Source organism: Crocodylus siamensis, chromosome 10 (genome assembly GCF_052110815.1).
Source record: "Crocodylus siamensis isolate JL-2025a chromosome 10, ASM5211081v1, whole genome shotgun sequence".
Lineage (NCBI taxonomy): Eukaryota > Metazoa > Chordata > Crocodylia > Crocodylidae > Crocodylus > Crocodylus siamensis.
Genome location: NC_143404.1, coordinates 42,742,070 through 42,761,320, shown reverse-complemented (window position 1 = coordinate 42,761,320; position 19,251 = coordinate 42,742,070). Strand labels below are relative to the sequence as shown.

At 43.7% G+C, this 19,251-nt stretch overlaps 1 protein-coding gene across 5 annotated transcripts in view; it reads right to left on the bottom strand.

The window, feature by feature from the left end:
- The window catches only part of RALGAPB (Ral GTPase activating protein non-catalytic subunit beta), a 200,559-nt gene that overhangs the window by 51,878 nt on the left and 129,430 nt on the right, over positions 1 to 19,251 (bottom strand). For 3 of the 5 annotated variants that reach the window (XM_090020643.1, XM_090020645.1, XM_090020647.1), the window contains exons 19-22: positions 14,769 to 14,875; positions 11,798 to 11,953; positions 8,302 to 8,511; positions 6,862 to 7,020 (exon numbers count right to left, since the gene is read on the bottom strand). In XM_090020643.1, the coding sequence (XP_089876769.1) occupies positions 6,862 to 7,020; positions 8,302 to 8,511; positions 11,798 to 11,953; positions 14,769 to 14,875 (632 nt within the window). The remainder of the gene's footprint in view (positions 1 to 6,861; positions 7,021 to 8,301; positions 8,512 to 11,797; positions 11,954 to 14,768; positions 14,876 to 19,251) is intronic. The other 2 variants (XM_090020644.1, XM_090020646.1) reach the window with 1 other exon arrangement.

The following is a 19,251-nucleotide window of genomic DNA, read 5'->3' as shown; positions in this document are numbered from 1 at the left end:
GTCCTCATATCATTCAGGATAAGCTGGATGATGTGACTTGTGTTGTTGCCATGAATAAGTTGGGTAAAGAGCCTAAAGTGGTACATATACACATGCTCAAACCTTACTACAACAGGAATGATGTCATGCTTTGGATTTCCTCTCCAGAGGACTCACCTAAGGAACACGAGGAGTTGGCTGTGTGTGAAGACTGGGAGGGAGAGGCAGGGGTAGAGGAGCTTCGCCTCCCTGATCACCTTCCCTCTCAGGACAAAGAGAAGCTGTGTACAGCTGTCTGGGACTTTGAAATAGTGTTCTCAAACAAACCTGGCAGTACACACTACAGACACGGGCAACCGTTGCCATATCCGTTCAATGCCCTACACAGCCAATGGGAAGGTGATGGAGGAGATAAAACATGAGCTCACAGACATGCTAGAGCTAGGGGTAATATGGCCTTCAGCAAATCCCTGGGCCAGCCCTGTGGTACTTGTCCAAAAGCAGGATAGGTCTATCAGGTTCTGTGTGGACTACAGAAAGTTGAATACAATCAGCACCCCCAATGCTTACCCTATGTCCAGGATGGACTCCCTGCTCGATACCCTGGGCCAACCCAAATTCATCTCTACTTTCAATCTGTCCTAAGGATTCTGGCAGATGGCAATGACTCCGAATGCTACAGTCAAGTCTACCTTTACTACACCTTTGGGACTGTATGAGTTCACCATCCTCCTTTCTGGTATGCACAATTCTCCTGCTTCCTTTCAAAGACTGATTAATAACTTTTTATGAGGATTCGAGAAGTTTGCTGTGGCCTACGTTGATGACATCACCATCTTCAGCCAGGACTTTGACTCGCATCTGATTCCTCTAACCACTGTGCCAGAAAGGATCAAAGAGGCTGGACTAACAGTGAAAGCAAATAAATGTCAGTTGGCATTGCCTGAAGTGGGGTATTTGGGACATCATGTGGGTGGGGGTATGATCGCTCTGGTGTGAGATAAGATTGAGAGCATTAGAGACTGGCCACCCCCACAGACTAAGAAGCAGGTGAGATCCTTCCTTGACCTGGCTGGGTACTACAGAAGGTTTATCTCCTCCTTTGGGGCAGTAGCTGATCCTCTGCATGAACTAACTAGAAAAGCAAACACTAATCCTGTAAGCTGGAAGCAGGAATGTCAACAGGCATTTGATACCTTGAAGGCTGTCCTGATCCAACAGCTGATTTTAAGGGCACCAGGCTATGATAAGCCCTTCTGCGTGGCCACCGATACCTCAGACACTGGACTTGGAGCTGTGCTCCTGCAGGATCACAAAGAGACATGACACCCAGTAGTTTCCTTAAGCAGGAACTTTATTCCATGCAAACAGAACCTGTCTTCGATGCAGGAGGAGTGTTTGGCAATTGTCTGGGCACTGAACAAGCTGAGGTCCTATTTGTGAAGACAGCAGTTCACTGTCCTAACAGACCATGCCCCACTTCAATGGCAGCAGACCATGCAGAACACCAATGTCAAGCTTCAAACGTGGGCATGGCAGCTACAGGAGTGTAGGGGGCACTACTATACAGAGCTACATGCCTCATTGTGCCAGGCCCAAAAACCTTGCTTTGGGAGTCCCCCACTGGGTACCTACCACTGGCTAGCCAACTTCCATGAGAACACCAGCAAGCCTGGGGTAACACTGCCATCACTGGTCTCTGTTAAGGCTCTGTGCAGCCCAGAGCACACAAACCTTGCAAGCTTTAAGGGTGCCTTGCCCACTGATAATAATTACGGGTGCTCTTCTTTCAGCCCGAAGCATCCCCAGATAACCTCAGGCATGACTGAGGTAACATACACAGGCAAGCTCTGCAGCAGGGCCAGGAGCAAAAGACTTGCCTCTAACCCCTATAGTGAAACAGCCAGGCATGCTGTAACCCAATACCTTTATTGATCAGGGGAGTGGGGGGGAATAGAACAAGTAAGTCAGAATATGCTTTAAGCAAACAATCAGAGTCTTACACAGTCTCAGATGTAGTAGCCCCTTTAAAATGTGTCTGCCTAGACATAAATCCTAACTCCTAGTTAATTTCCAAGTTTTTACTTGGAGGAATTCATCCAGGTCGGAGCCCGGAGCCACTTTGCTTATGGCTTTTGAAAATGCCTGCCAGAGGAAGAGCGTGCTCCCCCTTCCCCTCAGGAATTTATCTAGCTAGGTCACCTGGACAACCAGCCCAAACCAAATAGCAAGCAAGTGAAAGAGAGAAGGGTAACTCCTGGGATGACCAAGGGAGTGGCAAAGAAAGGGGGATTTCTTCACACTGAGCACATCTGCAAATGGCCAACCATACCTCGGCAGTAAATAAGGACTGCTTGCTCTGAACCATCTACAGTATTTTCACTGCAGTTTTTGGAGTGGTCCACCAACCGATGTAGAACAAGAAAGGGAAAAATGGAGGGGAGGGCGAAGTGAGATCATTTATTTCCTTTATCATTCTTTCAGTTGGGTTACTCCAGGAATGTGAAGCCAGGGATAACTCACCGGGGGCTGACAACTTGTAAGACGCATGTAGCCAGTAGTTTTCTAATGGAAACATGCAGCTGATGCACAGAAGCACCAACATCCATTCACACCAATGAATGAATAAATGGCTTTAAGTGAACTGGCCTGTACTTGGCACTGCCACCTTCCCGGAAACAAATGCCACTCATTTTTACATGATTAATAGGTCTTGTACCCTTGTGGTCTGACTCTGCAGCTCTGAGCCTAACTCCAAATAGATTTCCAGGAAATTGGCCTTCTTCATCCAGAATTTCTACTGACACAACTGATAAGCCCACATCTGCAGCAATAAGCCTTTCCTACCAATCCATGTTGGATAAGGTTATTGTATAGAGAAGCAGAGTCAAGTCCAAATTAATGGGCACCTAAGTGGGACCTTTAAAATCCATACAGGAATGAGACAAGGGTGCCCCCTGTCACCACTACTATTTGTGTAGCATGGGACCATTAGTGTAAAGAATAAGAAAATACAAGGTCATAAGCAGAGTAAACATACTGGGAGGGGGAGAGGTAAAATACATTTATACCATCCATGTATAATATGCAACAGTTAGAGAGAAACTTTTAATGGAAAGGGTGCTTAAGCATGCATCAGAATATGGAAAAGTGACAGGGACTAAACTAAATAGATCAAAAAGTACCATAATGGGAGTGGGGAACCGGATGGACTTGGATATGTTGGACTTTCAAATAAGAAAGAAAAATCAGAGTGCTAGGGATCCCAATGAACACTGAGATAATACAGCATGGGGAAAGGTGATGTCAAGGCTACAGCAGATATTTTGGTTATGATCCAAAAGGACACTCTGCTTTGCTGGAAAAAGTGGCAGTATTTAAGGATGTGCTACTGCCAAGTATTCTATATAAAGGAATTATATTTCCACCAATGTGGTGGCAGATAGCAAAAGTACAGAAGGAAAAGTGTGCGCTCTCCTGGAATGCCAAAAGAGATAGGTTGGCTAGAGCTGAACTTTACAAAGCAAGAGATAGATGGATGGGGGCAGCTGGGTTTTGGATTCTTCATCTATGCAAAATATGTAAGCACAGTATGCAAGGCGGTAACAGAGGGAGAGGGGAAAGCAGTGTGCATCCCCTGATTTCACGCAGCTACAATTTTGAGGAAATGGGGAGTATATCAGATCTCTTTAAAGGGTCCACAGGAGTGGCAACCACTAACTTATTACATCAAAATGGAAGGATTCATGCAGAGGTATAAGATAGGGAAGGTAGGACTGGAGGTCCTGAAGGATCTTAAGAAATTGATGAAAGCAGTAACAAAGAAACAAGATGGCACCAGTGGGAAACTTCATAGAAAAACAAGTGAAGAAGGCATGGGGAGTGAGGGTGAGTAAACAACTAAAAGACAAACAGTCTGACCAAATGTGGATGGCTGCAGAAAATATCTTGCCAGAAAGAGAAGTGCAACACAGAAGGGGCTTGAAAAGGTCATCAAGGTGTTCAAGAGAAATGTATGGGGCAAAAGAAGTGGTGGTATATGTGTTTTGGGAGTATTCATGTGCAAAAAGGGCGTGGGAAAAGATCCACCACTTTGACTGTCACCAAAATAAACCTGCCGTTAGCATAGGAGATGGTAGTATATGGACTCTGAAGGAGATGTTATTAAGGATTTTATTAGCATGTGTTAAAACTAATTTATGGAAAGTAAGAAACCTCTGGGTTTTTAAGGGGTTGGCTTTCACTGAAAGTATGGCTTGATAAGTGTGTTTTTAATAAAACTTCTAAGAACAATGTTCCCATCAGTATTTTCAGCACCGGGGAGGGTATTGGAGCTTGCTCTGGCCTCTCCAAGTACCGGCTTGGTACTGCAGTACCTCCAGGCCTGGTACTCGTTCTCTCCTTAGGGGAGCAACTGCCTGGTTTTTGCTTGTTTTTTTTAGGAACTGCACAGAAAAAAAATGTTTAGTATGTTTGCCTAATATGGGCTATGTGGCAGCAGTTTAATGATGGACAGCAGTTTAATGAGGTTTCTTTGTATGCAAATGTAAGATGAGGAACCATTTCCCCCCCATGCTGATTGGGGAATAAAACCTCATCTTATGTTTGAGTAACTACAGTAAATTGGAAACTTCTGGGGACCCACCAGAAAACCTTTCACCAAGGGCTGTAACAGGTACCCTACACACTGCACTGTGGACAAGAGGACTTCCAAGGATCCTTGGATACCAGCGCCTTCAGCTGTTTGTGTAGCTTGTGATAAGCCCTAACTTGTGCAAACACTCACATTCACAATAACTGAACACTGCCTGTACAACTATTAACAACTATCACAATACAAAGCTCTTGTCCTGAGCTTAGACCGTCATAACTTAACTATATGTTTGTTCATACCTTTAGTTACCTAAATGTTGCTGCAGCTAATAAAAATTAATTCACGTATGTACACTCTGTTCCCACAATAAAGTCCAAGGATGCATCTAAGTCCAGACTTTCAGAACTGTGTATACATTTCTAGGTATAGCAATGATCACATAACTATGAAAATGGACAGTTAGGCAGATTCCTATATATGTGGGGGTTTTTTTTTTGGTTTTTTTTTTGTTGTTTTTTTTACAGTTAAGCATTCTAACATTATTACAAATCACTAGGCAAGCATATATGCATACAACTCAGCAGATTTTTTTAAACAACTTGGACTTTCCATACATACTTTCTAGAAAACAGAACTGCCACTAGAAAATAAAACTAGTACTTTACATGGTTTGTACTATACACATTTTCTTTTTAGTACAGGCATAACTGTATTAACATATATTTTTTCATAAATGTCCTACTTCATGTACTCATTATATACATGCCTAACCAATATGTTTCTTATGGAACCTCTCTCTTTACACCTCTCATAAGCTAAATTTAAAAGAGTATTGAATACACTACTATAAATTTTTTAATCTATGTGAGGTCATATGCAGACATTGTTGAGGAAGTAAGGTAAAAGCTGGTTTTCCTTAAGTTAACACAGACGCATATACTTTCCCAATTCCTAGATTTTTAAACTGTATTAAGGAGTTTGAATTGGTTGCACTCTCAATTAAAATCCATTACAAATATTAAAAAATATATATTTTAGAGAATGTATTATAAACCAACCCAGTACACATGCCAGCACATAATGCCATATGTTCACATATTATCCTAGTATGTCACTACAGTGTGGTTTCCTGGGTTGAATTCATATCAATGATTTTCAAGAATTCTATTGCAATGCATACTGTGTTGTGTTGCACAGTAGAATAAGATGCTTTGTGTGTTTTATGATGCATTTGAAACAACTCTGTAAGAGTTTATGAATTGTGTATGAATTGGTAACTGGTAGGCTTACCTTATACATATATTTATCTAATTCAGTAACAGGACTGTCAGGAAATGCAGACATAAAAAGTAACTGTCACTTGACAAACCCCTAGTTTAATGTAGCTCTATCAACTCCTGTTGAGCTAATCTTGTGGCCTGTTATAAACTAGTCAGGGGGGATCAGCAGGCATTGGGGGAGTCACTGTTTCCCCGAGCAACGCCAGGAGTGACCAAGAATAACAGTCACAAGCTGGCAGAGGGTAGGTTTAGGTTAGATATCAGGAGGCGCTACTTCACGGTCAGGGCGGCTAGGGTCTGGAACTAGCTTCCAAGAGAAGTGGTGCAGGCTCCTACCCTGGGGGTGTTTAAGAGGAGGTTAGATGAACATCTTGCTGGGGTCATTTGACCCCAGTATTCTTTCCTGCCATGGCAGGGGGTCAGACTAGATGATCTGCTCAGGTCCCTTCCGACCCTACAAACTATGAAACTATGAAATCAGTTTAACCAGGCTCAAGAAAACAGGAGAACAATAGAACTTGGATTAAAAGAGAATCGCAGGAAAGCCTACAAGGCTAAAGAAGGAGGATGGTTAGACTTTCTAAGTTATACAGACACATGTTTAAAAACCATTTATCTTCTGGTAAGCTTTGTTCCTAATGTTAAAGAGTACTCTGCTTTCAAAAGCTTGCTTGGTGTCACAAGCTCCCAAAGAACCACAACTGATGCACAAAGTACTGTCACTTATGAGACAACCCAAGAGCAGATGAATCATGGAATTCCACTTTTCAGAAAAGATATGACAGGATGCTTAAACTCCAAAAGTTTACAGCCAGAGGCACATTTTCTGTTAAGAAAAATGAGACACAGAGGGTAAGTGACTCATTTTCTGGAGATCACATAGCAAATCAGTGCACCAAGAATTCTGTGTCCCAGTCCTCTACTCCTGTCAGCATGCTTCTGTATTTGCATATTATTTATTCTGCAAAGATGTTTCTAAACTAACTAGTACGCCAACGTTTCACTTACCTCTTGGCTTGTTTTCTGGCCTGCCTTCATGTAGAAAATGAAAACAGTATCAAAAGGACGACATGGCAGCAGATCCAAGTAGCCAAGGTCATCAAAAAACCCAGGAAGAGTGGACTCAAGTGCAATCAGGTGGGGAGGTAGACGACTGTTAGCAGGTTCCTACCCAGTACACAAAGAGCTTTGTTTTTAACTATTAAAAAAAACCCCTTTTCATTAATAATGTTCTTTTTTGGTTTCATAATATTCATTTTTAAAATAAGTCCCCCAAAATGAATGCAATTTATTTCTAAATAAGATCAGAACCATAACTTAATTTCTAACACAAAATAACTTAGGGATATCAGATTGTGATATCACAGAAGTCATGGCTTTCATGAATTTGCAAAGAAGCTTCTGATATTTGTGATGTCACAATGTTTTGTAGTTTCTCCAATGAAACTTGAAATACCTCAGCTATTTCATTGAAAAAATAGGAATAAGTTTGATTTTTTTAATGCTTTCGCCTAAAGCCATATTAGTGAGGAAGCCAAAATGTACATGTATAGATTACTGAATCTCTGTTTCATGTGGAATACAAGATCTGATTTACATAACACCATTACAGAAACACTTTGGATAAGTGTCTATGGATGCAGCTGAAACTGCTGAGATAATTGCAAGTAAATGATATGTAATTACCCCAATTTATGGGGTATTTGCAAAACCAACTTGTAGCTTCTTCATCAGGAGCTTTCATTCAAAGCTGAAGCATGAGTGTTCCATATCCCTAGCTTCCAAAACGCAAGAAGTTGAGGTGTTCACATCTAAAAAGTTTGTTGGATGTGTTAACTTAGATCTAAAAAGACAACAGCTATTTACCAAAGACAAATCCTCCATTCAGTAGTGTAATTAAAGGGAAGACAATACAGGCACCAGTCCTGGTGCCAACCCTGGGAAAGGTGAATAAATAGAAGTGTCTGTGCTGCAGGATCAAACACTGTCATGCTGCTGGCAGCACAGCCAGTGGCACTGCTATCCAGGGAGATCAGACATCATTAGCATCTTTACATATGGTCTGGGGTGTGGGAAAGGATGGCATTCTAATTAAAACAAGTAGCATCTCATGTATTCAGCATTCCACACTTCAAAATGGTAGTGGGGGCACTTTAACTAAAGCTTGTTCAATGAGCTTTGGGTAAAGTGCCCCTGCTGCCAGTTTGAAATGCAAGGATGGTAAATTCATGTGATGCTAAGGCTGCTGGTCCATTCTAATTAAATTAATCAAATCTGTTCCAATGCATTCTAATTGGAATGCATCAGAGCAGGTACTGGGCACATGTATAAGTGCCAATAGTTACAACTCTGCTCCCAAACCCAAAAATCATAAAGTCTGTTTTATCCAGATTTTTTTTTTTTTTTTTGATATTCAGGTCATTTCTACAATACAAAGTATACAATCACCTTCAGTGCCTCTAGTGACAGAAATCCAAAGTGCGACAGGAACAGGCGTGCTGTCTGGAACTCCTGTGCAGGAGGTGGAGGTTTGCACTCAGTGACTGGGTCAGGGAAGCTCTTCTTGCGCCACTCCTCTTCACTCTTCTGGTCTATGGAAGTCTCATAAAAAATCTGTTGGGCCATGCCGTTCCTCAGCTTCTCATGTCGCTCTTCCAACTAAAAGACATTTCATTTATATGGAATGCTAATTCCAGTAACAATTCTTTAAAAGCATCTCAGAGGACTTCCTAACTACATCACAAGACCTGACAGCTCCTGTTACTCTCTCACACACCCAAATCATTTCCTAAAGCACTCATTAGGAGTCCTACAGGCACTCTGGATGAGGGTCAATCACATGACCTGAAATTCCCTAATTGATACCTTGTTTTGCATCACAGTTGTTGCAAATCTAACGTGCTCTGAATTAACTTTGGCAGCAGCAAGTTTTCCATTCTCCCAAGGCAACAAGCATAGCACCCTTTCCACTTCTTCAAAAAACAAGTCATTGCTTCATGGGTTACAAACAGGCATTTTCCTTGTCATGGGAGATTCTCAAAGGGCAAAGCACGAGTGTTCAGACGTCCTTGTTGCTTGTCATAGGACAAAGCCCCCAAAAGATATGCATGATAAGAGGTACCAACAGTTTGATCCACAATATCATCAAGGGATAAGCAAACTAGTCAATCCTCTATGCATCCCACAATGCACAACTTCAACTCCAATCCTGGACCATTCAGAAGTGTCAGGCTCCTGATGACTGCCACCACCTACTAACTGCCCTGTACAGTGACTTCCCAAACATTTCATGCTCACCATGCACTCAAAATCAGCATCACTGCCTGCATCCACTGAACCAACCTCAAACACCACAAACCCCTGGGACCTCCATCCACGTAAGCAAGGAGAACCTGGTGGTGTTTAACACCGAAAAATGCAAGGTTCTCCACCTTGGGAGGAAAAACCTGCAGTATCCTTATAGGCTCGGCAGTGCTACGTTGGATAGCACTACAGAAGAAAGAGACTTGGGGGTCATCATTGACCACAAGATGAACATGAGCCTGCAATGCGATGCTGCGGCTAGTAAAGCGACCAAAACGCTGGCTTGCATCCATAGATGCTTCTCGAGCAAATCCCGGGACGTCATTTTCCCCTTGTACTCGGCCTTGGTGAGGCCGCAGCTGGAGTACTGCGTCCAGTTTTGGGCTCCACAATTCAAAAAGGATGTGGAGAAGCTTGAGAGAGTCCAGAGGAGAGCCACGCGCATGATCAGAGGTCAGGAAAACAGATCTTACGATGACAGGCTGAGAGCCATGGGACTCTTTAGCCTGGAAAAGCACAGGCTCAGGGGTGATCTGATGGCCACCTATAAGTTTATCAGGAGTGAACACCAGGATCTGGGGGAACGTCTGTTCACCAGAGCGCCCCAAGGGATGACGAGGTCGAACGGTCACAAACTCCTGCAAGACCGTTTCAGGCTGGACATAAGGAAGAATTTCTTTACTGTCCGAGCCCCCAAGGTCTGGAACAGTCTGCCAGAGGAGGTGGTTCAAGCACCTACATTGAACACCTTCAAGAGTAAATTGGATGCTTATCTTGCTGGGATCCTATGACCCCAGCTGACTTCCTGCCCTTTGGGCAGGGGGCTGGACTCGATGATCTTCCGAGGTCCCTTCCAGCCCTAATGTCTATGAAATCTATGAAATCTGTCTGTCAGGGAGGTCACTGGATCCACCCACCACCGAATGAGACAAGTTCATATTTCTAAACCCCTACACACCCAGTCATCTTCCCTCTGCCCTGGCCCTCTTAATCAGAGTGCACCATCATGAACAAGCACCAGGGAAGAAGTACCGAATCTCACCATCTATGGTGAGATTGAGAAATAGTGGGTGCTTTGGTGAAGCTACCAAAACAAGGTGGTCTATGAATGGATTGCAAAGAAAATGACAGCTTGGGGACATAACCATGACTGGGCCCAGTGCTAGTCCAAGTGCAAGATACTGAGGTAGCAGTTTGCGAGGACATCGGACAGCAACTGTGTGTTGGGCACATGCAGAGTCATGTGAACCCATAAGGAATTTAGTTGCACCTTCATATTCAACAACATGGTCACATCTGAAAACACAGTGGACAGAGTGGTCTGTTCCCTCAGAGAGCGAGATGAGAACTCCAATGCAACCACAGTTGAACTCCAATGCAACCACAGTTTGAAGACACACAGCCCTTGCAGGCCAGCACAGCAACCTGGGCAATAAGCCAGACTAGGGACTGAGGTCTCGGGTCCGTCCTGCTGAGTTGAGCAGACTCTGAAATGGACCTGGGCTCAGATAATGAGAGCCTGGAGTTTCTTGTCCTCCCTACCCTTCATGTTCAGCATTCCAGCCAGCCCTCTCCCAAAAGGGATTCAGTGTCCCAGAAGACCTAGCTCACACCAAGACAAATCCCACTTCTGAGGATCAGCAGCCCGCTGTTACAGTTGGGTAGGCAGAGGTCAAACAAAAAAGGGTTGGTGGAAAGAAGTCAGAGCATTCTAGAATCTAAATGGTTTGCTGGGTGGTTGAACTAAGGACACTTCCCCTCTGCCACCCACAGAATTGCAGCTTGAATCTGTGCTCAAGCCACATGGCTGCATTAGGGAACTGCCCTGCCTAGCTCCCACCCAATTCAACGGTGGTGAAAGCACTAATGCAGCAAAAATGGAGGTGGGTGATCAGGGGTGCAAGCTGCACAGTGAATTGCACCAAAGTCTCTCCCACAAAAATTTCACCACTCATAATTTGAACCACCAATGGGCATTTTGCATGGCACTAGCAGATTCAGGGGAACCCTTGGGTGACTGGTGCTGCCTTAGTCGGGGGGGGCATGTGCCCCCCTGCAGCAACCAGCTGGGCAGGGGAGTTGGCCCCATGGTCAATCTTGCTGACTGGGAGGGTCCCCTGCAGTCGATCACTGCAACTGCTTCCAGAAGTGCACCCCCTACACGTCACCACTGGGGGAACTCATGAACACTTGACCAGCACTAGGCATGCTGAGATATGTGCTCCCTCCAGCCACTTGTTGGAAGTGCAGTGGTGCATTCAGCCACTCTGGTATCAATTGGTAGAGTGACATGTAGACATACTGATGCCAGAAATTCTCCATTTCAGGAGAAGTCACAGCACCACCAGTCCTGCAACAAATGAAACTTCTGTTTACAGCCATGGTACAATGGAGTGCCAGGGTTAAAGATAAAAAAGTGCTACTCTTAGTTCCTAACAAGCTAATAATAGGTAGGGTCATGTCACAACTACTGTCATCACCTCTGGATAGTTCATAGCCTTAATTAATCTGGAATGAGCCCAGGTCCAACATAACATAAATATAACCTTTTAAAGAAAGCATGAGAGTTATGGGCACTGTATAATGTGAAATTCACCAGAAAGGCAAACATAAGAAATAATTTAGATTATAAACCTCTTACTTCCTCATTAACAATTTCGTGGAGGTCTGGAATGCTTAAGTCAGCTTTTACAAATGGAATTTTGTCCACCTCTTCAGGAAAGGGTCGGTGCTTCACACTGTATTTGAACCCAACGTTGTTTTTAGGAGTTGGTCGTGGTTCTGGTATGAACATCTGCTAGGAAGAGAGCAATTTTACATCAAACATTTCATATTATTGGCATAATACAAAAGCACATTATACAAATAATTATTTCTAGCATAAATGTTACCAATTCATAATCTGTAAGAAAGCATTCAGAAAACTGAATAGTTAGACACTTATTTTAACATATTTTTAAATTATATTTAATATTGCCTATACTTTTAAAATCTTTAAATTTTTTTAAAATATATTTAAGCCCTATTTACAAAGGTAGTTCCAGTTAGCATCCTCATAAGCCCTGTTTTAATCTCTCTAATTCTGTGCCATTATGAATTTTAGTACCATTAAGAATCCCCACAAATTAAACAGTAGCTGCAAGTCTTTTGCTTTACTTTGTTTTCAGATCACATGAATTCTAAAGAGAGCTAAGTTTATTTCTGGTAGAAGTTTCTATTTGGTCTCCAAAGAATTGGGACAAGCAAAAGGAAAGAGTGCTTCATGTCAGACTGAGGAACATCACTACATTTTGCTCTTGACAGTGGTTTTGGATGATCTGATGGTTGTGAGGAACCAAGAGGGTAGCAATAAAATTAAGATACTATTAAAGGTTTTCATGGAGCATAAGCCATTGGTGATGATAATTTTTTTTCAGCATCAGTGCTGTTTAAGTAGGGGGGTTTTTTAAAGTCAAAAAGGCATTTCTTTAGAAACAGAAAAACACTCAATGTAAAAGGTGACAATGACTTTTTATGCGGAATGGCTTCCGTTAACAACAAAATGCATTTTACATGCAAAGGAAGAATCTTCCCTTCAGGGCAGGAGTTGGCAACCTAGGCCGTGAGTTGGATAAGGCCTGCAGAGCCCCTGGATTTGGCCTACAGCACAGGAGCTTCAGTGGCAGGAGGCTTTACCCACACCTGTGCCACACCATGGCCAGGCAGCAGGGAGTTTTAGCATGCTGCGCCGCAGATGGGCAATGGAGAGAAGGGGTGGTGGCCAGGTCCTAGTAACAGGGTTCCCCTGAATCTCGGACCTAAGCTGAGTCAGTCAGGCCCTCTGTGGAAAAACACTGCCAACCCCTGGCTTTAGAGCATGGTCATACTAAGGAAAAGATGAGGGAAAAATGAAAGTGTAACTTAATGTATGTTAAGCTGATCCACTGTTCAGTCTGCCCATTCAGTCCTGAGGTAAGTGGAAACTAAATTGGTAATGCAGCAGCTGTTTCATTTACGTGTAAACTGCCCTCTTCTAGCTTCTACTTAGAAACCAGTTATAAAGGTATTACATATGGTCCAGCTCTAACTTTATAACTGGTTGAGCATTTTTAAGGCATGATAGTTAATTTGCACATGTAGTTGGTTTAAATTAACTGTGCAATGAACTAGGTAATTGCACAATGCATGTAACATGTAGAGGGGCCCTTACACTACTTTCATCTAGTCAGGAGTGCTCAAACTTTTTTGCCCAACAGGCTAGATGGGCAGCGCCCAGTCTTTCCATCAGCTGGATCCAGTTTGTGGTCCCAATTCAGCATTTGAGGCAAGCATGACGAACACTCTCTGGCTGCGTGAAGTTGGACAAGGGGCACCCCAGCCTCACAGGAGAAGGGGGTATGGATCAGCCAGGGAAGGAGGGGGCATGGTCCAGGTCCCAATCTGGATGCAAGGAGAAAGGGGACATTGTTTGGGAGGGAAGGTAGCATGCCCCTTCCCTGGTTTAGACACAGGGGGAGGGACATGGCCCAGCTCCATGGTGGGAACGGGGTGTGGCTCGGTTCTAACTCAGCCCTGTGGGGGTTGGGGGGGGGGTTGTGGCCTGGCCCCAATCCGGGGGGAAGGGGGCGGAGGAGAAAGAACCATGACCCAGCCCTGTGGAGGGAAAGGAGGTGTAGCCTGGTCCCTACCCAGCCTTGCAGGGGGTGATAAGGAAGGGGGCATGGCCAGGCCCCAACCCTGCAGGGAGGTAAGGGGGTGTGGCCACATCCTGATCCAGACACAGAGTGTGAAGGAGGAGGAGGAGTGGGCCTGGCTCCAACCAAATGTTTGGGACTTGGAGTTGGGGAATTTGGCAAGAAGGAGGGTGGCCATATTAATGTGGACCAGATATGATGGCTTTGTGGGTTAGATTTGGCTTATGGGCCAGAGATTGAGGGCCCTTGATCCAGTCTATATTTTTTGTCCCAACATTATTCTTTATCTTAAATAGTTCTTCTCCATTACTGATATACATACACACACACACACACCAACAATGTATGTTACAGAGCAATCTCTCTCTCAACCTTCATTTTGCTGTTTCTAATCTCTTTTCTTCTGACAGACAAAGCATTTTCTGATCATCCTAATACCCCTCCTCTGCACTGTTTCCAGTTTGAATACATGTTTCTTCAACATGGGTGACCAGATTTTATACGCTACTTTAGATGAAGTCTTGTACAATGGCATTAATACCTCCCTAATTTTAAACAGAAATGTCTTACCAGATGCATCCTAGGATCACCTCCACTAAATTTAGTCATGTCTAAATATTAAAGCACTAACAGCTGCACGCCTAATACTTTTATTTCTGTGTGTATGTGCACATGCGTGCACACACAAAACAAAAGCAAAAAGAAGAAGTATTTTTTACCTTTGCATTTGGAAACAAACAATGCTTTCATCCACTGTTAATATTTTCGTACACATTATAAAAAGTTTTTAAAGAATCACCAAAGGTGTGTCAGGTCAGCCATAGTTTAGGACACAATTTCAACCTTACATATAAGTTACTAGTTCTGTGGGTTTATTTCATAAAAATAATGACATTTTTGCAGTCTCTCTAAGATTTTTCTATGGGCTTTAACAAAAACCTTTTGATTTGCTTTAGCTCCTCTTGGTAAAAGGCAAAGCTGCTGGGCCCATGCAAATCTTCCAGACATCCCACGAACCAAAGTTGTGACAGAGGGAATAGAGTCATCTGCAGAATACATAGGAAAAAGAAATATTTTAACATATTATCCAATAATTCAATACTACATTCAAACACCTAAGTAATCAGTAGTTTAAATAAAAATAAATGCAGTCAGGTCAGATCAAGAGTTTTCAATATGATGAACCAACGTGTACAATTTTTAGGCATAACTCTTTCAATCAGATTCACGACTAGAAAAAATAGGAGATTATCTTCACTTCAGCATGAAACGCTGATTTACTAGACCAGGGGTGGGCAATATATGGCCCACAGGCCAGATCTGGCTCGCCAGGTACTTTCATCCAGACCTTCTGCCCATGGCAGCGCTCCCCAGCACACCCCTCCCACTCACAAACCACACACACACACACACACAAAGACACACCTCACCGTCCCCCCAGCATTGACTCAGGAAAGAATAATGTGTTCCAGAGCCACACCCCACAAATGCCACGCAACCCCCCAACATAACCTACGCCCCCCTACACAGCCACATTTCCTCACAAACTACACACCCACCACACCCCCAAACTTCTCATATACCCCACTACCCCACACTCCACCATACACACACCACAACCTCCCACCTACCATACACCCACACACCCAACCACACTCCCTACACAATATAAAAGACTAAGAATTTATTTTTGTGTTATGCAGTCACCTCTGTATACAGTATACAAAACACAAATCATGACAAAAATATTTTTTGTAATAAAATTAAAATATGTTATTTTAAAATATGCTCTCCCCGCCCACCATGCTATAATAGAGAACCTCTTAGAGATGGGTCTCAGTGCTGGCCACCCCGTCCCGGAGCTAACCACCTGCCTGCCTTGCCTTGATAATACAAATATGAATGTTGATACTAAGGCAGGAGGCTGCCCATTGCTCACCTTGTCGACAAGGGCCTCTGAATACGCTCCCCTTACACGAGTCTCATGCCTCACAGATGTTTCTCAGCTAGTTGGCACTGGGACCCAAGCTCCAGAGTCTCATGTGGGCCTCTTACTCCCCACCAGAGCTCATGGTCCCAGCACTCTTGTGCTGGGCTCTCTCTTACATACTTCTGCCCCTTCACTGGGCCACTTCTCACTCTCAGCCCCTCACTGGGCCACGTCTCACTCTTAGCCTAGCACCCAGCCTTCCACCTGGAGGCACACACCGGGCCTCATACTCGGCCTAGCACTTGGCCACCCTTCTGTGGGGCACACAACAGGCCTTCTCACTGGAGCTGCACTCAGCTTCCTACTGCAACCTCAGCCCTGCCTCAGGACTGTTAAGAGCCTGGGTTCCCCCTGTAGAATCTCTAACCCACCAGGGATGTGAGGCTAGGGTACGGAGGCACCCCATACTCGCCTTTCACTGGGGAAGGTGCCTGGCCTAGCATTTCTGGGGAGGTACCTCACCACAGGTAGCTCCACCAGGCCTTCGTTCCCCAGCAAGGTACAGTCAGTCTTCTGTTGGACATTGAGGTCTCCTCCTTCCCCCTAGCCTCACCCTTACCTCCAAGCTGTTTCAGGAACAGCTTCTCAGCCTGTTTACTCCTCCTCTCTCACCAGCACTCTGCTGGCCCAACTTATGTACCTGGGCCCTAAAATGGGTGCTGTAATCAGGCACCTGGCTGCTGCCTGCTTTCAGGCCTTAAAGTGGCAGGCTTTACCCAAAGGTGCACAGCCACTGTTTGACTTTTACTGTATGATTTGTTTTTTTCTGGTTCTAAGATGGCAACTCCCCTCCCAAAAGGAGCATTTCCAGGGGCAAGGGGAAGGATTTCTGTTGGCAAAGGTCAGGGGTTAGAGGTGGGACTTCCAGTCCCAAGATTGAGGGAAGGGCCCGAGGCACCTGTCAAGGGGAGGGGCTATCCATGCAGCCCTAGACAGCTTACCAGCCCTCGTTAAGTGGCCCTCTGCCTGAAATAACTGCCACCCCTGTACTAGACTCTCTCATGTGCAAGTAGAGATCTACCCTCTTTCCTTATCCCCTGTTTGATCACTGAGAGTTAATCAGTTTCAGCTCAACTGCAATTTTTCACATAGGCCAGAAAGTGGGGAAAAAAGTGATGCACTGCTCAATGACTACTGGTGCTTCAGAAGTGCACCAAAGGGATACACACAGGCAAATTCATATGTTTACATTCTGTATAGGCCTCAGTACAAATACAAACAACAGGAAAACACAGTTTGGATTTGAATAGTCTACCAGCCAGGATTTTAATGCTGTTGAGATTTATAAGAAGGAACATTACTCCCATACAAGTAAGTAGTGAATAAGCTGACACTATTAATAAACCACCCTACGTATATGCTTTTCTAGTACTTTATACACAATGTGTGGCTTTGATCCAGAGGATGGAAGCAAAGTGAGATAGAAGAAAGGAGCATGCTCTAAACTTGGACTCCAACTCAGGCACCATCTGAATCTGTGAAACTTATAACAAGCTGTGTCATTCTGGAATTGGGCTCATTAGCCACAAATGGATTAACTAGGTATCTGACTAGACCTCTTATGTGTACACCATGATCCAGGGGATTGATGGATGCCAAGACACAATGTACCAGAATTTCAGAAATACAAGAAAAACATGGCTTATATGTGCAAACTAAAAAATAACATGTAAAATGGCCAAATTTCACTATTTGCCTGTGAGATTACCTAATTCACCTGCACATTACAGTAATTGAGCTTGTAGATTTACAAAAACAGATCTACAAGCTCGTTTTTGAAAAACACAAACAGTCTCAGTTTTATCTAAATCCATTCAACCTTAGCCATTTATATGAAAAAAGGAATGGCTAATCTAGCTTCAGATTCCAATAGTTTTGTGGGAATCCTCAATGCTACATTCAGGAAGCACTGGACAAGAAAAAATGAGGAATAGAAGACATGTTCACTTGTTAAAGCACATTCTATTCTAGAACAGTCAAGAGAATGCATCTGTTCATGTAAAAGTACTCAGACATGGAGCAAGCTGCAAACTGGAGTTTGGAACAACTCCAGGGAACAAAATGCTCTTGATTTCAGTTAAGAGTGCTCAAATGAAGTTTCTGAAGTGCTAGGAACATTTTGGGGCACCATATTCTTTTTTGCTGGAAAAGATAATGTGCCCATTGCTGGTAGGCACAGCATCCATCTAAGATGGGTGCCAGGTACTCAGGGGCACTGAAAAGGCCTACACTCAAGAAGTCATAACATGACATTAATGACCTTCCGTTTATGGGCCAGCACCAAAACACTGCTGCCTCAGAGTGAAATTTCCCCATGTACCTTAGTTTTCAGGAGGTACATGGACCCCAAATAAAAAATAGCTGTGGAACAGGTGGTGTGCCTGACAGCATTAAATCATGCAGGCAGACACACCACTTCTGCTTTAACTTTTCTGGGTTTGGTTCATGCTGAAAAGTGTCTAAAGCAGAAATGGTGCACCTGCCTGTATGATGTAATGCAGTCATATGCACCACCTCTGCTGCAGATTCTTTTCAGCTGGGTTGCACATACCTCCGGAAAACTAAGGCATGTGGAGCAATTTTCACTCTGTGGCAGCAGCAGTGGCAGCCTGTAGATGCTGCTACCACCACGTAGAACTGCCCTGCTCCTCAGTTCCTGGAAGCCACATGGAACCCGAATGAGAAGCAGCTGCTGCAGCTGCACCTTAGTGCTGGAAAAAAGTGCAGCCCTTGGTCTGGTCTCACACTTGCTTCCTGGAAACAGGCACAAAGGACTCTTCCACCTGGTGGTGCCACTGGCGGCAGCAGCAAGCAATCTCCAGCCTGCCATGCTGCTTCCAACACCAGATGAAACTGCTCATGTGCCTCTTAAATTCTCAAGGAAAACAGTCTTCAAACTATCTGATAAAGAATAGGAGACCAGTTACAAAGTTGCAGTATTGATTGCTAAACAAATGAAAGGTCATACTAAGCAAGACAATGATACTTCCAAGGAGCAAAGTACGGTAAGGATTATGAAAAGGATATTGGCAACATTCTGCTGTCCAATCATGCTGTCATAAGAGGTATACACAACATCTCAGAGGATATTAAATAAAGTAAGTGAAAAAGTTAAAATGGCTACTACTTTCATTCTTCAGGTGGAAGAATCCACAGATTTAAGTGGCAAATGCCAGTTCTTAGCTTTTGTTTTGTTGGTGATGGAATAATAAGCAGCAATTCTTTTGCTGTAAAGAACTCAACTGTTTCCTTCATTGAGGCTCTTCTAGTGAAAACTATATGCCACGAATTAAAAACTGTTCTTGATCAAGTTGTAAACATGGTCAATTACATTAAAATTAGGTCACTGAAGTATCATGCTTTTTCAAGATTGAGCAAGACAATGGAATATGAACATACTAGTCTCATGTTACACAGAGAAATAAGATACAG